Genomic DNA, 20,483 nt, shown 5'->3' on the forward strand with positions numbered 1-20,483 from the left:
AGCAGCTGGGAGAGTATGTTGAGAGTATAAGTATGGAATATGGGGGATAATGAAGTGTATCTTAGGTGAGGGTGTTAGGTTGCAAAAGCTGTGTAAGAATGTGCAGGATTATTTGGAATGTGGATGTGGAGTGTGGCTGTGAGTGCACTAGAAGAGCCGGGAGGGGGGTGGGGGTGGAAGAATTATCACTACCATAAAACAAGATAAGCCATACCAAATCAGACTTAGATTTACTGAGTCCAGCTTTCTGACTGTCAGTAGACAATCTAAGTTGCAATTACCCAGCAGCTCTCAAAAAACAATAATAGCTCCTCATAGCTCATTTCAAAAGATTAAAAGCATTCCTAAGATTACCTGGCTAATAATTATTTAATGCTCTTTTCCTCAAGGAACTTGTCTAAACTTCCTTGAACTCTGCAACATTACTGTGTCTGAATTCAAAAGGGCCTGGGATAGGTACGTGAGATCTCTTGGAGAGAAAGAGATAATGGTTACTGCAGATGGGAAGACTAGATGGGCCATTTGGCCTTTATCTGCCATCATGTTTCTATGATTATGTCCTCCAATAACAAGATTCCAGAGTTTAATTATGCATTACATGAAAAAATACTTTTTCTAATTTAATTTTCAATTTACTAGCCATTCGTTTCATGGAGTGTCCTCTTCTATTAATGCTGTTTGAAAGGTTAATTATCATGGGTTCGATTCACACTGTAGCTCCAAGACTTTGGGCAAGCCATGTAACCCTCCATTACCCCAGATACAAAATAAGTACCTGTATATAATATGTAAATTCCATTGATATTAATCATAGAAAGGTGGTATATCTAGTCCCATCCCCTTTCCCTCTATTTAACCATTCCACCTTACTCAAATTTCTGTCTCATGCCCTCTCAGTTGTGTCATCCAAACTGAAGAGACCTAACCTGTAATATTCTTCATAAGAAAGGTATTCCATCGTATAATTTTTGTTGGTCTTGTTTGAACCTTTTCCATTTCTGCTATAACCTTTTTTTATTTTTTAGATATTGTGCAGTTTTGGTCAAATTACTCAACATCTGGTTACAGCATGGGCCTATCTATACAAAAGCCTAATAATATTCTTAGCTTTGTTCTCCATTTGGATTTTAAATTATCCTTAACCTTATATTTGCTTTGTCTAGCAGCCATGGCTCATTGGACTAAACATTTCAACATACTTTCAATGAAAACGCCTAGATCTTTTTCATAGGGGTGACTCTCAGTAAGGAGCTAGGATTATTCTCCCAAAATGCATCACTTTGCACATGTTTACATTAGATACCCAGTCTCACAAGAGTCTTTCACAATGCCTCACAATACTCTTCTAACAACTTTGAATAATTTTAATGTTATCTACAAATTTGATCACCTCATTCATTGTCCCTTCATCCAGATCATTTAAGAATGCACAGGTTCCAGTACATAGAAAAATCTTTCAAAATAAAAGGCTAAGGAAAACTAAATTTGTTCAAAATAATATAACAACTACCATATTTTTCGCTCTATAAGACGCACCCCAGATTTAGGAGGAAAACAAGAAAAGAAACATTCTGAACCAAATTGTGCACCCAGCCTCCCTCACTCCCTGCCATGCTCTGCACCCAACCCCACACTCCTTGCCAGGCTCTGCACCCTGTCCCCCATCCCTGCCAGGCTCTGCGCCCTGTCCCCCCTCCCTGCTAGGCTCTGTACCCTATCCCTCCTTCCCTGACCTGTAACCTATCACCCCCTCACCTCTGGTGGTCTAGTGGTAAGCTAGGACAGGAGGGATATGTCCCAACTGACTATTTTTTTTCTCCTCTCCCCCCAACCACGGTACTACCTTTTAAAACATGGCACGCCCTTCCTATTAAAACACGGCACGCCCTTCCTATTAAAACACAGCACGCCCGCTCTTCTTTTTAAAACACCCCCGCCCCACAGTACCTTTTAAAGCGCCCCTTAAGCCTGGTAGTCCAGTGGTGTATGGGCCGGCAGGAGTGTGCTGTCTGCACTGCTGCCTGGGCCCATCCCACTTTCAGAATGGCTGTAGTCAGTTCTTGCGAGTCCCATGAGAACTGACTCAGTGATTCTGAAAGCTGGGCGGGCCCAGGCAGCAGCGCAGACAGCATGCTCCTGCCAGCTCATACACCGCTGGACCACCAAGCTTAAGGAGCACTTAAAAAGGTACTGCGGGGGTGTTTTAAAAGGAAGGGCGGGCGTGTTTTAAAAAGGTACATGGGGAGGGAGGTTGTCATCTTCGCTCCATATGACGCACCCCCCTTCCACCCTCTTTTTGGGGGTAATTTTAAATGTGTGTAGAGGGTCCTCAGTCTACATATATTTAAGATTAGTTGTTATATTATTTTGAATAAATTTAGTTTTCCGTAGCCTCTTAGTTTGAAAGATTTTTCTATGTATTTTATCTCTTCATCTTTTTGTTCCGAGTTCATTGGTATAAACAGGTTCCAGTACAGACATCTGGGACAATAACTCTTTTCCATGTGGATAACTGACCATTTAGCCCTACTTTGTTTCCCTCTTTAAGCTAGTTTCCAATCAACAATATTTTACAGTTTGTACACTGAACTATCTTGCATTCACAACAAAATTACAGTAGCAAATACACATCACAACAGAACTCAGATCATCAGTACATCTCTATGTCCTTACCCAGTATATTAATCCTGCAATAGTTACATTGCAATTATTTCTCCAAATAAGCTTTTTTCAGTGTGTCGCAACTTTTCAGGAAGTCTATTCCAAAAAAGAGCTCCCTCTACATAAAACATCCTAGACCTGTTGTCGCCTTATCGAATATGTTTAAAAGAGGCAACATCCAGCAAAAATCGCTCCCCAAATCTTAAGGGGTGTTGAGGACAATAAATTCTGGGAATAGAGGGCAATGCTTCTGAGGTTCCATTGTTTAGCGTCTTATAAATAAGGGTCAAAATCTTAAAATGGATCCTCCATTTGACAGGCAACCAGTCAGGATTGGGATAATATGGTCAAACGTTGTTACATTAGTAATCATTCTAGTCATAGGGCATTGTCTAATATTCCATCACTTTGTCTGAGTAATATCTCCTTAGGGACTCAGTTAAATGCCTTCTCAAAATCTAAATACACTATGGAACTTATTTTCAAAGTACATAGACACACATAAACCTATAGTACTTTGTGTGTCTAAGGGCTCCTTTTACAAAGGTTTTAGCGCGCGCTAACCGCTACCGCCTCCTTTTAAGCAGGCGGTAATTTTTCAGCTAGCGCACGCTAAACTTGTGCGTGCACCTTTGTAAAAGGAGCCCTAAGGGTTTTGAAAATAAGCCCTAAGTGAACTAGTTCATCCTTATTCACATGTTTCTTTACGTCATCAATAAAATCCTGGGTATGACAAGACTTCCTTTGCCAAACTCATGCTAATTCCTATTAAAAACTATTTTTATCTTTATGGTCAATAATTGCAGTTTTCTTTAGAATGGCTTCTACCATTTTGTCTTGAACCATCAGTTTCACTGATCTCATTTCCTGGATCCCCCCCCCCCCCCCCACCCGAGCTCTTTTTAAAATTTAGCATTACATTGTTTACCCTCCTGTCAAGTACTGCAATTTTCAAAGATAGGTTACAGATTATATTTTCAAAGCAAAGCATACACCATATTTTTATTCAGGAAAAGCAGCTGCACAAATTATACAAGTGTTGGATATTTTCCCTGAAGTAATTTAGAAACTGAAAGAACACATGTTCTTTCAGTCTGAAAATCTTCCAAGTCTGAATTGGGAAGTACATAATACACTTCTCACCAATATGGATGATTGTTAAATTACCCCCCCAAAATGAATCATCTCATTCCCATGCATATGAACAAGGTTGATGACCCAAAGCAAAGGGCCATTATGCTGTAGAACTTGAAAAGGGTCCAGTTCTGAAAAGAGTAGTGATATTGATTGGGTAAACAGGATGCTTTCAATGTATCAAATTTGACAAAAGTTAGTGGAAATTCATGACAGACGCAAAAACTAATCTGATTTCCATGAAGCTTTAGTGGTTAACACTGTACAGCATAAAAAAAGCACGATTACATAACAGAAAAAAATGAAAAGGAAGGAAAGAAACAAACCTGTAGGCTGACGATACTGATAATCTTTAGCCCAATTTTATATTTGGTGATGTGGCCAATTAGGACAGGGAGGAAGAATGTTTTGAGAAGGAAAGCCTAAGACTAGGCAAAGTGAGAATGGCAGGAGAAACGAAGAGGATACCTGGTGGTCAAGTTGTGGAGTGTTAAAGTGAAGGTTGGCTGAGGGGACTGAATGAAAGGAAGCCAAGGTCAAACAAGGCAGTCCAAAGTGGAAGAATAAAGGTAAAAATTTAAAGATTCTGTAAAAAAAAAAAAAAAAAAAAAGGAAGAAGAAAACGGGCAATAGACTGTTTACCTAGGTAAAGACAGTTTGTTATCCCTTCACTGCGCACACATGGGCAAAGTTAGATCAAAAGTTAGTTCTGTGAACTTATTTTTCAAATCACTTATGTATTTTTAGAAATGCACTTTGTATGGAACCCTTATTATTGGCCATTCAACAAGCAAAGGAGATTCAAGGCATTCCTTATGCAGGTCGGGAATACAAGGTCTCTGCTTACGCAGATGATATTTTGCTTAATTTGAGGAATCCTGATGTTACCATTCCATGTTTAAAATTTGGAAAATTTTCTGGATACAAAATTAATTGGAGTAAATCGGAGGTTGTCCCGCTAAATGTATATTGTCCCAAAGGGTTATTTGATAAATTCCCTTTTCTTTGGAAAGAAGAGGGTATAAAATATTTAGGTATTTGGATACAACAGACAGTGGAGGAGACGGTGAAAGTGAATGAAAAAGTGTTGCTGCAAAAGGTCTCAGAAATGTGTGAGCAATGGAACCCATTACATTTGTCTTGGTGGGGGAAGAGTCCAAACGGTTAAAATGATGGTACTGCCTGTAGTTTGTTACCAAATGGGAATGTTGACAGTTTATTTTCAGGGATCCTTTTATAAGTTGAACAGTATACTTATCAAATTTGTTTGGCTGGGGAAAACTGCAAGAATTGCTTTAGTTTCCTTACAAAAACCAATTGCAGAGGGTGGGGTAAATTTTCCAAATTTTTATAGGTATCATCAGGCCTATATACTGCATCAGGGTATGTATTGGATCCTTCCTGAACTCATGGAGATTCTTCCAGATTGGTTGTACTTTGAGTGGCAAATCATGTCCCCATTACGATTGTTTCATGTGGTGAGTATCAAGTTACCCTGATATACTAAGGACAATGGTATTTTATTTCACGCCTGGAAAACTTTGAAATTTGTTAACAAATTAACAGATGTTCCAGTAGAGAATTCCACTTATCAATCCCTATGGTTAAAATACAAGATTCAAATTGGTGAGACTGGAATTTTTTGGAAGCATTGGATGCAAGCAGGTATACGTACATTAGAGGATGTTTTATCAAATGGTAGCATGCTTGATTTTTCACGGCTGCAACAGTTATTTGGGATTTCAAAGTCACAAAGTTATAGGCGGTTGCAGTTGAAGCAGGCCATTCAGAGTGGGTTCCCTGAATAGCGTAATTAAAAAAATTATTATACCTTGCAGGTCCTATATGCTTCCAGACAGATTTTTTTAGGGCATCAGACTGCCAGGTGGTATAAATTGTTATCTGAATTCCTGAATAAAAAACCCAAAATCCAGTCTTAGAGAAATTTGGAGCATCGAGATAAAGCAGTATATTTCTGTGTCTTGCTGGCCACGTATTTGGACTTGGAAGATGAGATGTACAGCGTCAGCATCTATGAGACAAACCTGTTTTTTCTTGAAACACAGATCTTTTTGGATCCCTGTTAGGTTACAAAAGTTGGACAGTTCTAAATCTAATAGATGCTGGCACTGTCATCTAGACATTAGGACATTGGATCATCTGTTGTTTTATTGTCCTTTGATATTCAACTTTTGAAAGTCAATATGGAGAGAGATTAACCTCATATTGGAATCGACAATCCCATTGACTTATGAGGTAATTATATGTGGAACATTATTGTATGTTAAGCCCCCCCCCCATGGATCGTTATAAATGCCGGCTTTTTCTGATTATGACTGGGGTAGCCATACAGATGATAACTCAAAATTGGAAAAACTGTGATCATCTTAATTTTTCCTTTTGGTGGGCGAGCTTATGTTTAAGTTACAGGTATGAAAAGATGAATGCCGACATTTTAGGGCATTCTAAGATATTTAATTTAGTTTGGGGTCCATCAACATATTTGTACAATTGTTATAGTTCGTTTAGCCTTCTTTTAATTCAGACACATCCGGGGGGTGGGTGGGGATGTATCTTTAGGGTGATCTTTAAGGTAATTGTGGGGGGGGGAGGGCATATATTGTTGTACTAATACTGATTATACTTACGTGCTTATTTATTATTTATTATAACATTGTTACACTTTTTGTTAGTAATAAAAATTAATAAAGAATTTTTTTTTAAATGCACTTTGTATTCACATTCCCCCTCTTTTACTAAGGCGCGTTAGCCATTTTAGCGCGCACTAAATGCTAACGCCTCCATAGAATATAATGGACGCGTTAGCATTTAGCGCACGATAAATCGGCTAGCGCGCCTTAGTAAAAGGACCCCATTCAGCCTGTTTACCCTCATTTTCACAGGAAGAGAGCTGCAAGGCATTTCCCTTTGAAAATGAGCTTGCAGTCTTGACTACTAAATAAGAGAGAGGTGCATAACAGACTATAACCGTCTACAGCTGAGGTAGTAGTTTAAGCATGAAATGACAAGGGCTTAGAAGAAAATTTTGATTTTCATCTGCAGTGAAGCAAAAATATATTTTATGAGTGTGATAAAAGTATATCCACTGCTGTTAACATTTGCATAGCACAAAGTATATTTATGGCTTCTATTCTTAGATTTTTATTTTCCAGCTCTTTAGAGGTTCTTTAAGGATATAAAAAATCATTTTTATTAGTGTTTTTGAATCACAGATACTACTTTTGGATTCCATTCCTTTCTGGTGGAATCAAATAAGCATATTTTTGTTACTTAGGAGACATCGGTGCAGAAAAGGCACAAAAACTGAGTAAAGGATGCAAGACAAGCCACAATAGGGGCGAGAACACTAGGAGACGTAGTGTTTTTCTTGTGTTTATCCATCAAAACTTATTTCAATTTTGGTTTTATTTTAAAATCGGGATGTTTTCTGGGTGCTTATCAATTGAAACGCAAGTATATTACAGCTTGGTAAGTACAATTTTATTTCTCTATGATATGCCTGCAATGTCTGCATGGAAGGTGTGTCTCACTAGTATAGCTGCTGCCTCTGCACCCAGAGGTTGCGAGATCAAATCCCAGTACTGCTCTTTGTGACCCTGGGCAAGTCACTCAATCCTCAATCCAAACCGCTTTGAATGCCAAAGCCACAAAAAAGCGGTATACAAGTCTCCATTCCCTTCCCTATCTCTGCTTACATTCACAAGAAAGCTCATACTTTATATTATGGCTCAAATATTGCCCACCTCTGTCAAGTAAGACAATAACAAAATAATTATACACTAGAAAAGGAGTATTTATACCCCTCTATTTATTAGGAATTGGCTGTAAGACTCATATTACAGCAACAATTACAAATACAAAGAAAATCCTGAAAAGATTAATGCTTTATTAATGACATATTGGTTATAGTCTGCTCCTCTAAATCAGGGGTCTCAAAGTCCCTCCTTGAGGGTCGGAATCCAGTCGGGTTTTCAGGATTTCCCCAATGAATATGCATGAGATCTATGTGCATGCACTGCTTTCAATGCATATTAATTGGGGAAATCCTGAAAACTCGATTGGATTGCGGCCCTCAAGGAGGGACTTTGAGATCCCTGTTCTAAATAAACTGAAAATACCAGTCAAAATCTGTCCAAACACCAAACACAGGCACAGAGCATACTGAAGAAACACTAGGTCTAAAATGGCAGATCTCTTTTCAGCATTGAAAAAAGGCTCTTAAGTTTTTGGCTGTTATTAAATCACAACTTCTCTAAAAGCACTTACATTCTAAGCCCTGCATTTTCCAAGACCAACTCTTCCAATCGGCTTGACCTACTCACCACCTTCAGGATCTGATCGCAGACATCAGCAGACTGCAAGAAAAATGATGAATGCCGATAAGTGAGGGAGAAACAAACTGTGACTGACACATTACACAAAGGTGTCAGAACAAAAGTATATTCATGCATCCAATATCCCCATCCATTCCCACCTTTCTCCAATGTTCTAATTTGCACAATAGGAATTTTTCCCCCTTTAGTGGGCCAATTTTTTTAGACAGACTGTCTTTACGGGGAGGTTTGAAACCAATGAGAGAAAATGCACTCTAGCATAGGTGCAGTCTGGTGTAGACATAGGTAGCAATCCTCCGTCTTACCCCCCTCCCCCCCACACACAGATTTTGAAGATGTTCTGTCACTTCTGTTCTCAAGATATTAAAAATTGTTTCAATTGAATTGGATCCCAAAAAACATATTCAATGTCTTGTAATTTAACAAAGAAGTCAAAGAAACTTGTATTGTAATTTAACAAGACATTTACATGGGATTTTAAGTAAAAAGATGCCTCAAGAGCTAAGGCTCTTACTCTTAGTTTCAAAAATTCTTTCCTTCTTAATTGCGTAGCTCTTGAGACATCAGGAAAAATTCTAACAACGTCTCCACAAAATTTTGTCAACCTATTTTTAAAGTAAAGTTTCATAATTAGCATTTTATCTCTCTCACTCATGCATGTTAATACCATAGTGGACCTACTCTGGATAACATCCTGGGTATCTTCCAAAAACTCTGTCAGGTTTATTTCACTTGCTACCAGGTGATCCACTTCCTGGTCGGATTGTATTTTCTTTTGCGGAATATAATAACAGTTATTAATTGGGAAATTCTCCGGATTGGGTAATCCCAGTATTTCTTTGAAATATTTCCTGCTGCTAGTATAAAATTTCCTTACCCTTGGCTTCTCCACATTAAGGAGGAAAATCTATATATGACACCACATGCCTTTTTCCATAATAAAATTCAAGATATAAATCTACTTTGTACCAATTATCAAAAAAACATTTGTTTGTTTGCTGTATTTATTTATTTTCATTTCAATAACTGACAGAACAAAATTCCCAAGGAAATCTTATAAATTCTTCAGACATCCTGAAAGTAGTTTCTAATAGTGCCTGAAAATGTGAGATCAGATGTAACTCTCAAGGATCTTGTACAAACAGAACAAGCTGAACTTCAATGAAAATTATGCCTTTCAACAGGCTACTCAAGCCTGTGGGGGCAATTCCTGTCTCTGAAAATGACTGTGGCTATTAAATGCTGCAGAGTCACTGAAGGAAAGCCACACTCCTTGTGTTTTGATTACTTACCAATTTCAGATCTTTGGAGGAGAGCTTTGTGAACCACTGATTGTATTCCAGAGCAGCAACTATGGGTACTAGATCTCTGCATAAAGAAAGAATATATGTTGTAAACAGCAAGAGGCAGAGATCTGCATACACGTAAAGCAGATGCAACATGAAAAAGAGCAACTAGTGTGGAAAAAGTGTGGTTTATTGAACCGTGCATCATGTCCATACTGGTTGGTTTAATATTCATTAATTCAATTTTCTATTCCGTTCTCCCAGAGGAGCTCAGAACCGTTTACATGAATTTATTCAGGTACTCAAGCATTTTTCCCTGTCTGTCCCAGCGGACTCACAATCTATCTAATGTACCTGGGCCAACAGGGGGAGGCGGGGGGGGATTTAAGTGACTTGCCCAGGGTCACCATGAGCAGTGTGGATTTGAACCCACAACCTCAGGGTGCTGAAGCTGTAACTTTAACCATGGCACCACTCTTTTTCCACACTGGTTGGCCTGTTTCATGTTGTGCTGCCAAATATATTTTGTAACAACTCTGCAACACTAAAATTCTTATGAACAGTGCGCATGGATAGGCAAATGGCTGGAGAACAGAAAGCAGAGAGTGGGCGTAAATGGGAAGTTCTCAGACTGGGAGAAAGTGACTAGCGGTGTGCCCCAGGGCTCGGTACTTGGGCCCATCTTATTTAATATTTTCATCAATGACCTAGAAGGAGGAACATCCAATGAGGTCATCAAGTTTACAGATGACACAAAGCTATGCCGGGCAATCAGATCGCAGAAGGATAGCGAGTAACTCCAGAGTGACTTGTGTCAGTTAGAGAAATGGGCGTAGAAATGGCAGATGAAGTTTGAAGTGGAAAAGTGCAAAGTAATGCATTTAGGCAGAAAGAACAAGGAACACGAGTATAGAATGTCAGGTGTAACTCTGGGTAAGAGCGAACAAGAAAAGGACCTGGGTGTACTGATAGATAGGACCCTGAAACCGTCGGCACAATGCACAGCAGCGGCAAAGAAAGCAAATAGAATGTTAGGCATGATAAAAAATGGAATCACGAGTAGATCGGATAAAGTTATAATGCTGCTTTATAGAGCAATGGTCAGACCATACTTGGAATACTGTGTTCAACTTTGGTTTCCCAACATAAAGAAGGATCTAAAACTGCTGGAGAGGGTGCAGAGACGAGCAACGAAGCTAATAAAAGGTATGGAGAACTTGGAATACGAGGAACAACTCAAGAGACTGGGATTGTTCTCCCTGGAGAAAAGGAGACTGCGAGGGGATATGATTGAGACTTTCAAAATACTAAAAGGAATCGACAAAATAGAGCAGGAAAAAAAATTATTTACAATGTCCAATGTGACATGGACAAGAGGACATGGACTGAAGCTAAGGGGGGACAAAAGTCCAGGACAGATATCAGGAAGTTCTGCTTCACACAACGAGTGGTGGATATCTGGAATGCTCTCCCAGAGGAGGTTATTGCAGAATCCACCGTTCTAGGATTTAAAAGCAAACTAGATGCACATCTCCTTACGAGAGGTATAGAGGGATATGGGTGACTAAAATTACGCCAGGTGTACACCTGGCTGGGCCTCTGCATGTACGGATCGCCGGACTTGATGGACCGAAGGTCTGATCTGGAGATGGTAGTTCTTGTATTCTTATAAGAGAAATTATTCTACCATTTATGATTTCTTTAGGAAGAGGGGAATATAGTTTGTTCATTTGGCAGCTCATCTGAAATATGTATACAAAGGAATGCTTGAACATCTACAAGCCCAGATAACTACTTCCCCGCCCCCCTTTTACAAAACCGCGCAAGAGGTTCTTAGCACCCAGCCAGCATGCTGAACGCTCTACGCTGCTCTGACGCTCACAGGAAACTCTATGACTATCAGAGCAGTGCAGAGCATTCAACATGACGGCAGGAGCTAAAAACCTCTTGCGTGCTTTTGTAAAAAAAATTTAAAAATAAGGGGGGGAGGGTAAATGAGAAACTCAGTTTTCTGGAAACAGCTTCTCATAACACTTAAATATGAAATTAACAAGTGTTTGCTACTATTTTAACCTTAGCTTTCTGCTAGTGCACCTACTTGAACTGAAAAGCAACAGAACTGGAAGCTAACCAGGTTTCTATACTGTATAAGTAAAGATTTTTTTTTATCTACAAAAAGCCCTGCAAATTCTATATTATCCATTCCCAATCTACACAGAACATGAAAAAAAAAGTACTGCATAAGACAGGGCAGAATAATAATGGTTCATCTGTTTCTCTTCATTTTCTTTCCTGATGCATTTTTAATGCTTTACCACAGTGAAGATATGTATATTTACATCTCCAATTTTCCCTGGATCTTACAGTTATCTCATTTTTTAAAATTCACATATAAACGTTACAATTTAATTGACCTTGCTGTATTGGACTTTGCTTTCTCCCACCCACTTCCCCCCTTTTTTTATTTTTTTTAGAATTGTTTCACAAGGGCTCCTTTTACTAAGCTGCGCTAGCGTTTTTAGCACACGCTAATCCCCGCGTTACACGGAAAATACTAATGCCAGCTCTATGGAGGCAGTGCGTGTGAACGGCAATGTAGCGCGTGCAAAGCACACGCTAAAACCGCTAGCGCAGCTTAGTAAAAGGAGCCCTAAGGGAAGGACATCTGAACACCTAATGCCACAAGGATTGCAGATACAATAGAGAACAGATTTCCTTAGCTTGACTGCTTCACTTCCCTTTTCTGATTCATACAGTACCTACTGCTGATAACAAGTATCCTTGACTTGCTTATCCCTACACCAGAATCAAAAGTAGTCTCCAATTTGCAGTGATTTGTATCTTCGTTTTGGCTCTATTATGCAGAGGGAAATGAGAGCCATTAACAGCCAATCCAAAATATTGCATTTGGTCATTATGCACTTGGTTCAAAGAATCTGGCTTACCAAATTAAGACACAATAGATTAACAAGGACTTCAAAATGCTCCTGTTGAATCTCAACAAGACAGTTTTAACTGTTGCTTTTAAAGGCATCTTAACTTAAATAATACCACCTTGTTGCCTGTCAGGTAAGATTTGCCTTTTTGTGGATGATACCAAAATCTGCAATAGAATAGACACCCCTGATGGTGTGGAAAACATGAGGAATGACCTATTGAACTTGAAAAATAGTCAGAAATTTGACAGCTAATATTTATTGCTAAGGAATGCAAGGTCATGCATTTGGGCTGCAAAACCTTGAGAGAATGGTACAGTTTAGGGGTGAAGAGCGATACAAGGGCATTATAACATTTTCATCTTTGCTCTCCATTCCTTTCCTGATAATTCCTAACATTCTACAGTATCTGCTTTCTTAGCCGCCGCTGCACATTGAGCTGATGGTTTCAACGTATCCTCAACAATGACACCTAGATCCTGGGCAGTGACTCCTAACACAGAACCCAGCGTAGTTCGGGTTCCTCTTTCCCACATGCATCACTTTGCACTTGCTCACATTAAATGTCATCTGCCATTTTGATGCCCGGTCTTTCAGCCTCACAAGGTCCTCTTGCAATTTTTCACAATCCTCTTGCAATTTAACAACTTTGTGTTATCAGCAAATTTCAATATCTCACTAGTTATTCTCATCTTTAGATCATTGATAAATATGTTAAAAAGCAGCAGTCCCAGCAAAGACCCCAGCGAAACCCCACTATTTACCCTTCTCCATTGAGATATACAAAGCGGCTGATATTGTGTACAGTGGTGCCTCACACAACGGACGCCTCGCACAGCGCACGCTGCGCACAACGAACTTTATGTCTTGATTCGTACAACGAACTTCGTTTCACACAACGAAGTCGCCCGAGCTGCATCCTTCCGCGCAGGCACTGCGCTTAACTGCCCTCTCTCCGCCTGGCTCCCTCTTGCCCCCCCGACTCCCCGACACGATCGGGGCAAAAAGGAGCCCAAGCCCTCTTGCCCCGCCGATTCCCCAACTCCCCGACAATATCGGGCCAGGAGGGAGCCCAAGTCCTCCTGGCCACGGCGACCCCCTAACCCCACCCTGCACTACATTACGGGCAGGAGGGATCCCAGGCCCTCCTGCCCTCGACGCAAACCCTCCCTCCCCCCAACGACCGCCCCCCCCAAGAACCTCCGACCGCCCCCCCAGCCGACCCGCGACCCCCCTGGCCGACCCCCACGACACCCCCAACCCCCTTCCCCGTACCTTTCTGTAGTTGGCCGGACAGACGGGAGCCAAACCCGCCTGTCCGGCAGGCAGCCAACGACGGAATGAGGCCGGATTGGCCCATCCGTCCCAAAGCTCCGCCTACTGGTGGGGCCTAAGGCGCCTGGGCCAATCAGAATAGGCCCGGGAGCCTTAGGTCCCTCCTGGGGGCGGGGCCTGAGGCACATGGGCCCAACCCGACCATGTGCCTCAGGCCCTGCCCCCAGGAGGTGCCAGGGACCACACGGAGTCACCCACCGTACCACCCGATTCGGGTAAGCGCAGGTATCGGTGGGTGGCTTATTTGCGGGGGGGTGCCTTATTTTACATTTTTTTCTAAAAAGGGGGGGGCTGTCTTATTTGATGGCCCTGCCTTATCATCGGGGAAACACGGTAGAAAAAAAAAAAAAAATGAACAGTTAAGTCCCAGTTTTTGCCGCTGAGACTCTGCCCTCTCTCACTGTAAAATTAGACTCTACTTAGTCTGTCTTTAAATTTAAAAAATATGTGTTGTTTTAAAAAACAATTATGTTTTTAGATGTATCTAAATAAAAATAATAACCAAAAATTTATCTTTTTTTATGTCATCTTAGCATATTTTATGCTACAGAACGAATTATTTTTTTTAACATGTATTGTTATGGGAAAACGCGTTTCACATAACAAACTTTTCGAATAACAAACTTGCTCCTGGAACGAATTAAGTTCGTTGTGTGAGGCACCACTGTATTTGGATTTTCAAAAGGCATTTGACAAAGTACCTCATGAAAGACTTCTGAGGAAATTAGAAAGTGATGGGATAGGAGGTAAAGTCCTTTTATAGACTGAGAACTGGTTGAATGACAGAAAACAGAGAGAAGGTTTAAATGGTCAATATTCTAATGATAGCATATGGATTTCTCTTTTAAGAAATTATCCAAATCTTTTTTAAACCCTGCTAAGCTAACTGCTTTCACTACATTTCTCTGGCAATGAATTCCACAGTTTAATTACCCATTGGTGAAGAAATAATTTCTCTGGTTTATTTTAAATCTACTACTTAGTAGTTTCATCGCATGTCCCCTAGTCCTAGTATTTTTGGAAACAGTAAACAAGCTATTCACATCTACTTGTTCCACTTCACTCAGTATTTTATAGACCTCTATCATATCTCTCCTGAGCTGTTTCTTGTCCACTTTAGCCTTTCCTCATAGGGAAGTTGTCCAATCCCTTTTATCACTTTTGTTGCCCTTCTCTGTACCTTTTTCTAATTCCACTATATTTTTTTTTGAGATGCTGTGACCAAAACTGCACACAGTATTCAATGTGCGGCTGCACCACAGAGCAATACAAAAACAAGATAACATTTTCATCTTTGTTTTTCATTCCTTTCCTGATAATTCCTAACATTCTTCTTTCCGAGTCACTTCATAGTTGATTTTGCTTTCTGCGTAGAATCATTGATCTCCTGAAAAGCAAATCTGTAACAGACTGGAAAAGTTTCTCCTCTAATATCTGCCTGTATTTTTTACCATTCATCTTTCCTTTGAAGTTCACTATCCCTCCACTATAACTATACAATTCTGCCACCACTACACGTAACTTAAGAGATTAAGGGTGACCTACTTAACATTGGAATGTTCCACTTATCAGACCTCACACACACATGTAACAAACCTTGTTTGTTTGGAAATACTAGTTAGTATATCATATGACTTTTCTTCAGCTTTTACAAGGGTCAAGTTCATACAGCAATCTTTAATTGTTAAACAGTTTTCCTCACAAATGTCTATATCTCTTTTAGAGTGATTTATTTCAGCAATTTCTTAAATGCACAACTAGTGACATTTTTGAGGGGGGAAACAATATGATAAAGGGCTCCTTTTACAAAGCCGCGTTAGCGGTTTAACGCGCGTAATATTGTGCGCTAAACTGCCGGCTGCGCTAGCCACTACCGCCTCCTCTTGAGCAGACGTTAGTTTTTCGGCTAGCGCAGAAGTTAGCGGGTGATGAAAAGTCCCGTGCGATAAAGCCACTAACGCGGCTTCGTAAAAGGAGCCCAAAGAGTGATACCTAACTGTTTATGCTTTATGATGATGGATTTTCCTATGGCCCAAGGGATATTTGTATACAATAAAATTTTCTTACAGCCTTCCTCTAACTGTCTCAAGAGTTTTTCCAGCAGCTCAATGTCATGCATGTTTTATACTTTTGCTTTAATTCAAATCTATTTTATTAAGCAACAGTAAAACAACAGCAAAAACAACCATGGTATGCATTTTCATCAAACACCCGCGGAGGACTGGACTCTTATGTCCTCCCCGGACCCACCATACCCCCACCCCCCGACAAAGAAGCCCCTACCCCCCACCCACCCCTCCCCGTCCCCCCCCAGATACAGAAAAACTCGTAAGCAGGGAACAGCAGAGACACCTAGAAGCACAGTTTCAGAGGTGGAGTCTATTCAAGACCCGGCTACGACTCTCAGGAGTCAAAATGTTCAAATATGGAGTCCAAGTGTGAACAAAGTCTCTGCTCCGGCGTCGAGAAGAACGAGCCAAACGGGCCTCCCAATATACTTTTGCTTTAAATTCACTTCATACAAGAAACAGCTTTGTCTGTCATCCAAGAATATTCAAATCAGCTCAGCTAGAGTGACTGGACGCAGTTGGGCTCCAATTTGCTACAGGCCTTCTTAAAGTAATTTTTTGAAACGGCTAATTTGGGTTTACTACAGAGGGTGTGGAAACTTATTTTAATTACAATTTGAATATTTCTATAATTGCTCTTTCACTCAAAGTATATTCTGTAGACCAGTGAAACAAATTCCTACTTGAAAGCATTTTGAATTGCATTTTTTGGACAGAAAACTGTAAAAAAATGTACAAGGGATTGAAGACTTTTTTCAAACCACTAAATGTACACGTGCACATTCAACAACAGAAAATCTTGAAATAAGTCTACTTCTTTTATAAAAATATTGTCAAAGTAATTTTGTATTGCCCCCAAAAATAAATGATACACTATCTCAGTATTTAATGACTGGAATTTTCCTTTTCAAGCACCTAGCTAGCAGAGCTGCAGGTACAATTCTGAGTGATGAAATGCCAAGAAATACATTATTTACCTGTGATCGAGATGGCTGAAGTCTTGTAAGTTCAATTCTCTTGTATCTTGTGTTAGGTATATTGTATCTACATCCTGTTAGGAATCACACAATTCATAATAGGTTAATACTTGCACTAGGCCAATTTTGTTGTTTAGTTTATTCAATGGGAAACTTAATGTTGAAGTTCTCCTTTTTGTTTATTTAACACTTGGAGGTCTTTTCAAGAGTTCTTGCTATGCAGCCAAGAGCTACACAATATGATCTTCAAGAGCAGGGATATCAAACTCCTTTCAATGCCGAGCCTCCCCCCTCCCTTCAGAATCTCCAATTCCCTCAATCTCTTGCTCTCTCCCCACCATCATTATCATTCATCCGTCCCTGCGGGTTCCTTTTTAGGGGGTGGTGAAAGGTAGTAACAAGAAAACAACAAACAGACTGCAGACAATGTACAAGATGCAGGCGTTGTTTATTAGTAAATGCAGTAACATATACAACCTTATAGCCAACCAAGGGACCCGACACGGTCCGTGTTTCGGATGACACGCCTTCCTCAGGGGTCCTAATGAATTTAAGCATAAATACTTAAGATAATGTGTAAACATAAAAAGGTGAAGCAAGCAAATGGTAATGTGACAAAGGTGATAATGTCATACAAGAACATATTAAAGAGAAAAAGTAAAAATGTACAAATAATATCGGGTGTCTCTGAGTGTGATTGAAATATATAATGATATAGTGCAAAAGGATGCAAAGATTTTTAATGACTAGAATATCACTGAATGAAAAACTAGAAATGAAGTGACACGTGTCAAATGAAAAGCAATTAATATCAACATAGGGATACGTGACAGACGGAAGAAACAAATCACAAATATAAGAAAAGAAAAGGGAACCAGAAGTGGTGGTGAAACGAGAAATGGAGCAGACCAACAATAAAAATAAACCAAATCTTAATAGCCGGAAGTGATACTGCATAATGAAAAAGGGACAGTGAGTGTGTGAATAGGAAACCAGCATATAGGTAACAAAAAACTGAAAAAACATACCATGGTGGTTAAGATATAAAGCAAACTGCGTAAAAGATAACAAACTGATGAAAATAAAAATGATAAGGCATGGAGTCAATAAAAGCATTGGTTCTAAAACATTAAGAACAGAACTGAACAGGTTAAGAATATCTAATATGTACAGTGGCTGTCTCATACTGGAATTTGTATAACATAGGATACAAAAGACAATATAGTATAAATCTTCATAATGTGCACTTCTTAAAAGGTTGTAATCAATGTTATGAATACAACTTAAAATAACAGATGATCCAAATATGCTGGAGAAAGTGCATTTTAACGCCTAACAGTTAATAAAACCCAAACTAAAATGTACTATATGAATGTTAAAATATTAAAATGCATTATTGTATGTTAATAACAAAAAATTATTAAAAGACTTTATTAGAAAACAATGTTAAACAACAATAAGAAGAAACTATATTAAAAACAATGTAAGAAATAATCATAATCTAATCTTCAGTTCTAATACTGTTAGGCTTATTTAATTGCTCTGAGCTATTGTTAAAGAGTATTTAGGCCACCTTCGAGAACACTAGCTCTGTGCATTTAGTCATCACTCTGTTAATCGTCTTTTCTTATAATTCTGTGGTCGCCACCCACTCACATTGAACCCATGGTATATCAATGTAAATGTCCATGGCATGCAACAGGTTTAAGTTCTAGCAAACATTTTATGACTTTTTTATATATTGTTTTAATATTATTTCTTACATTGTTTTTAATATAGTTTCTTCTTATTGTTGTTTAACATTGTTTTCTAATAAAGTCTTTTAATAATTTTTTGTTATTAACATACAATAATGCATTTTAATATTTTAACATTCATATAGTACATTTTAGTTTGGGTTTTATTAACTGTTAGGCGTTAAAATGCACTTTCTCCAGCATATTTGGATCATCTGTTATTTTAAGTTGTATTCATAACATTGATTACAACCTTTTAAGAAGTGCACATTATGAAGATTTATACTATATTGTCTTTTGTATCCTATGTTATACAAATTCCAGTATGAGACAGCCACTGTACATATTAGATATTCTTAACCTGTTCAGTTCTGTTCTTAATGTTTTAGGACCAATGCTTTTATTGACTCCATGCCTTATCATTTTTATTTTCATCAGTTTGTTATCTTTTACGCAGTTTGCTTTATATCTTAACCACCATGGTATGTTTTTTCAGTTTTTTGTTACCTATATGCTGGTTTCCTATTCACACACTCACTGTCCCTTTTTCATTATGCAGTATCACTTCCGGCTATTAAGATTTGGTTTATTTTTATTGTTGGTCTGCTCCATTTCTCGTTTCACCACCACTTCTGGTTCCCTTTTCTTTTCTTATATTTGTGATTTGTTTCTTCCGTCTGTCACGTATCCCTATGTTGATATTAATTGCTTTTCATTTGACACGTGTCACTTCATTTCTAGTTTTTTATTCAGTGATATTCTAGTCATTAAAAATCTTTGCATCCTTTTGCACTATATCATTATATATTTCAATCACACTCAGAGACACCCGATATTATTTGTACATTTTTACTTTTTCTCTTTAATATGTTCTTGTATGACATTATCACCTTTGTCACATTACCATTTGCTTGCTTCACCTTTTTATGTTCACACATTATCTTAAGTATTTATGCTTAAATTCATTAGGACCCCTGAGGAAGGCGTGTCATCCGAAACACGGACCGTGTCGGGTCCCTTGGTTGGCTATAAGGTTGTATATGTTACTGCATTTACTAATAAACAACGCCTGCATCTTGTACATTGTCTGCAGTCTGTTTGTTGTTTTCTGGTTGCTGTTGTTTACTGCAGACTACGTTGGATTTTCTTTCTCCCTTTTGTGCATTCGAAAGGTAGTAACAATACAGCACCTTGTAAATGTTTGGTTTTTTTGAGTAACATGCCTATATTTTTTGAACCCTCTCAATTACAGTTCTTTTTTTGAAGGGAAAGGTGTTATAATATCTGGTTCTAATTGGTGTATCTCAGTTCATTATAAGTAAGAAGACTTATGCTGCTAATTCCTATATTTTTTATTCCTAGATTTTTCTCATAAATTTGAATTTTATGTTCTTATTAGTCCTGAGGGGAATTATTGTGTTTTGACTCTGTTTTGCCTTTTCATTGATAATTTTCTTTGATGCAAATCATAAATGCATAATGGAAAAAAAAAACCCGCCTACATGAACTTCTGAACTGGAATAAGCCTTTAGCTATCAATATGGAAAACTCACACACCTTTTATAGTTATAAGGTGTAAAATACAGCAGAAATAATGGCATCTTAACATGCTGCAATACCTTTTAAAGGACCATCAAATAAGATAATATAGCACATGAGTTTCTAAGACCACACAAATCTGAAGGGAAGACCTCAGGTCCTAAAGCCTCTATTATATCGTATCACAACCTAAGATTCTAGTTTTCTCAAGGATCAAGACTATATCATATTAATAAAGAATACATTGTACTCACCCATTGTACTTCTTCTCTGTAAGGTAATCCAAGCCAATCACATACACATGCATACATTTGGGAGAAGCCCCCTGGACAGATAAAAAGTTTTGAAATGAAACCGTCTCAGTTCTGTCATGTAAAAAGAAGCAGATCTCTTAAAACTGGTGCTCAGTTGAGACTAAAAATAAATAGACCTGTATCTTTGTAAGTTAATTATAA

The 20,483-nt window shown here is 38.8% G+C and overlaps 1 protein-coding gene across 6 annotated transcripts in view; it reads right to left on the minus strand.

Moving 5' to 3' along the window:
• The window catches only part of CARMIL1 (capping protein regulator and myosin 1 linker 1), a 476,507-nt gene that overhangs the window by 244,318 nt on the left and 211,706 nt on the right, over nt 1–20,483 (minus strand). For all 6 annotated transcript variants that reach the window (XM_033934492.1, XM_033934489.1, XM_033934488.1 and 3 more), the window contains exons 7-10: nt 20,283–20,353; nt 16,754–16,827; nt 9,443–9,518; nt 8,083–8,171 (exon numbers count right to left, since the gene is read on the minus strand). In XM_033934492.1, the coding sequence (XP_033790383.1) occupies nt 8,083–8,171; nt 9,443–9,518; nt 16,754–16,827; nt 20,283–20,353 (310 nt within the window). The remainder of the gene's footprint in view (nt 1–8,082; nt 8,172–9,442; nt 9,519–16,753; nt 16,828–20,282; nt 20,354–20,483) is intronic.

The sequence above is a fragment of the Geotrypetes seraphini genome, chromosome 2 (assembly GCF_902459505.1).
Source record: "Geotrypetes seraphini chromosome 2, aGeoSer1.1, whole genome shotgun sequence".
Taxonomy (NCBI): domain Eukaryota; kingdom Metazoa; phylum Chordata; class Amphibia; order Gymnophiona; family Dermophiidae; genus Geotrypetes; species Geotrypetes seraphini.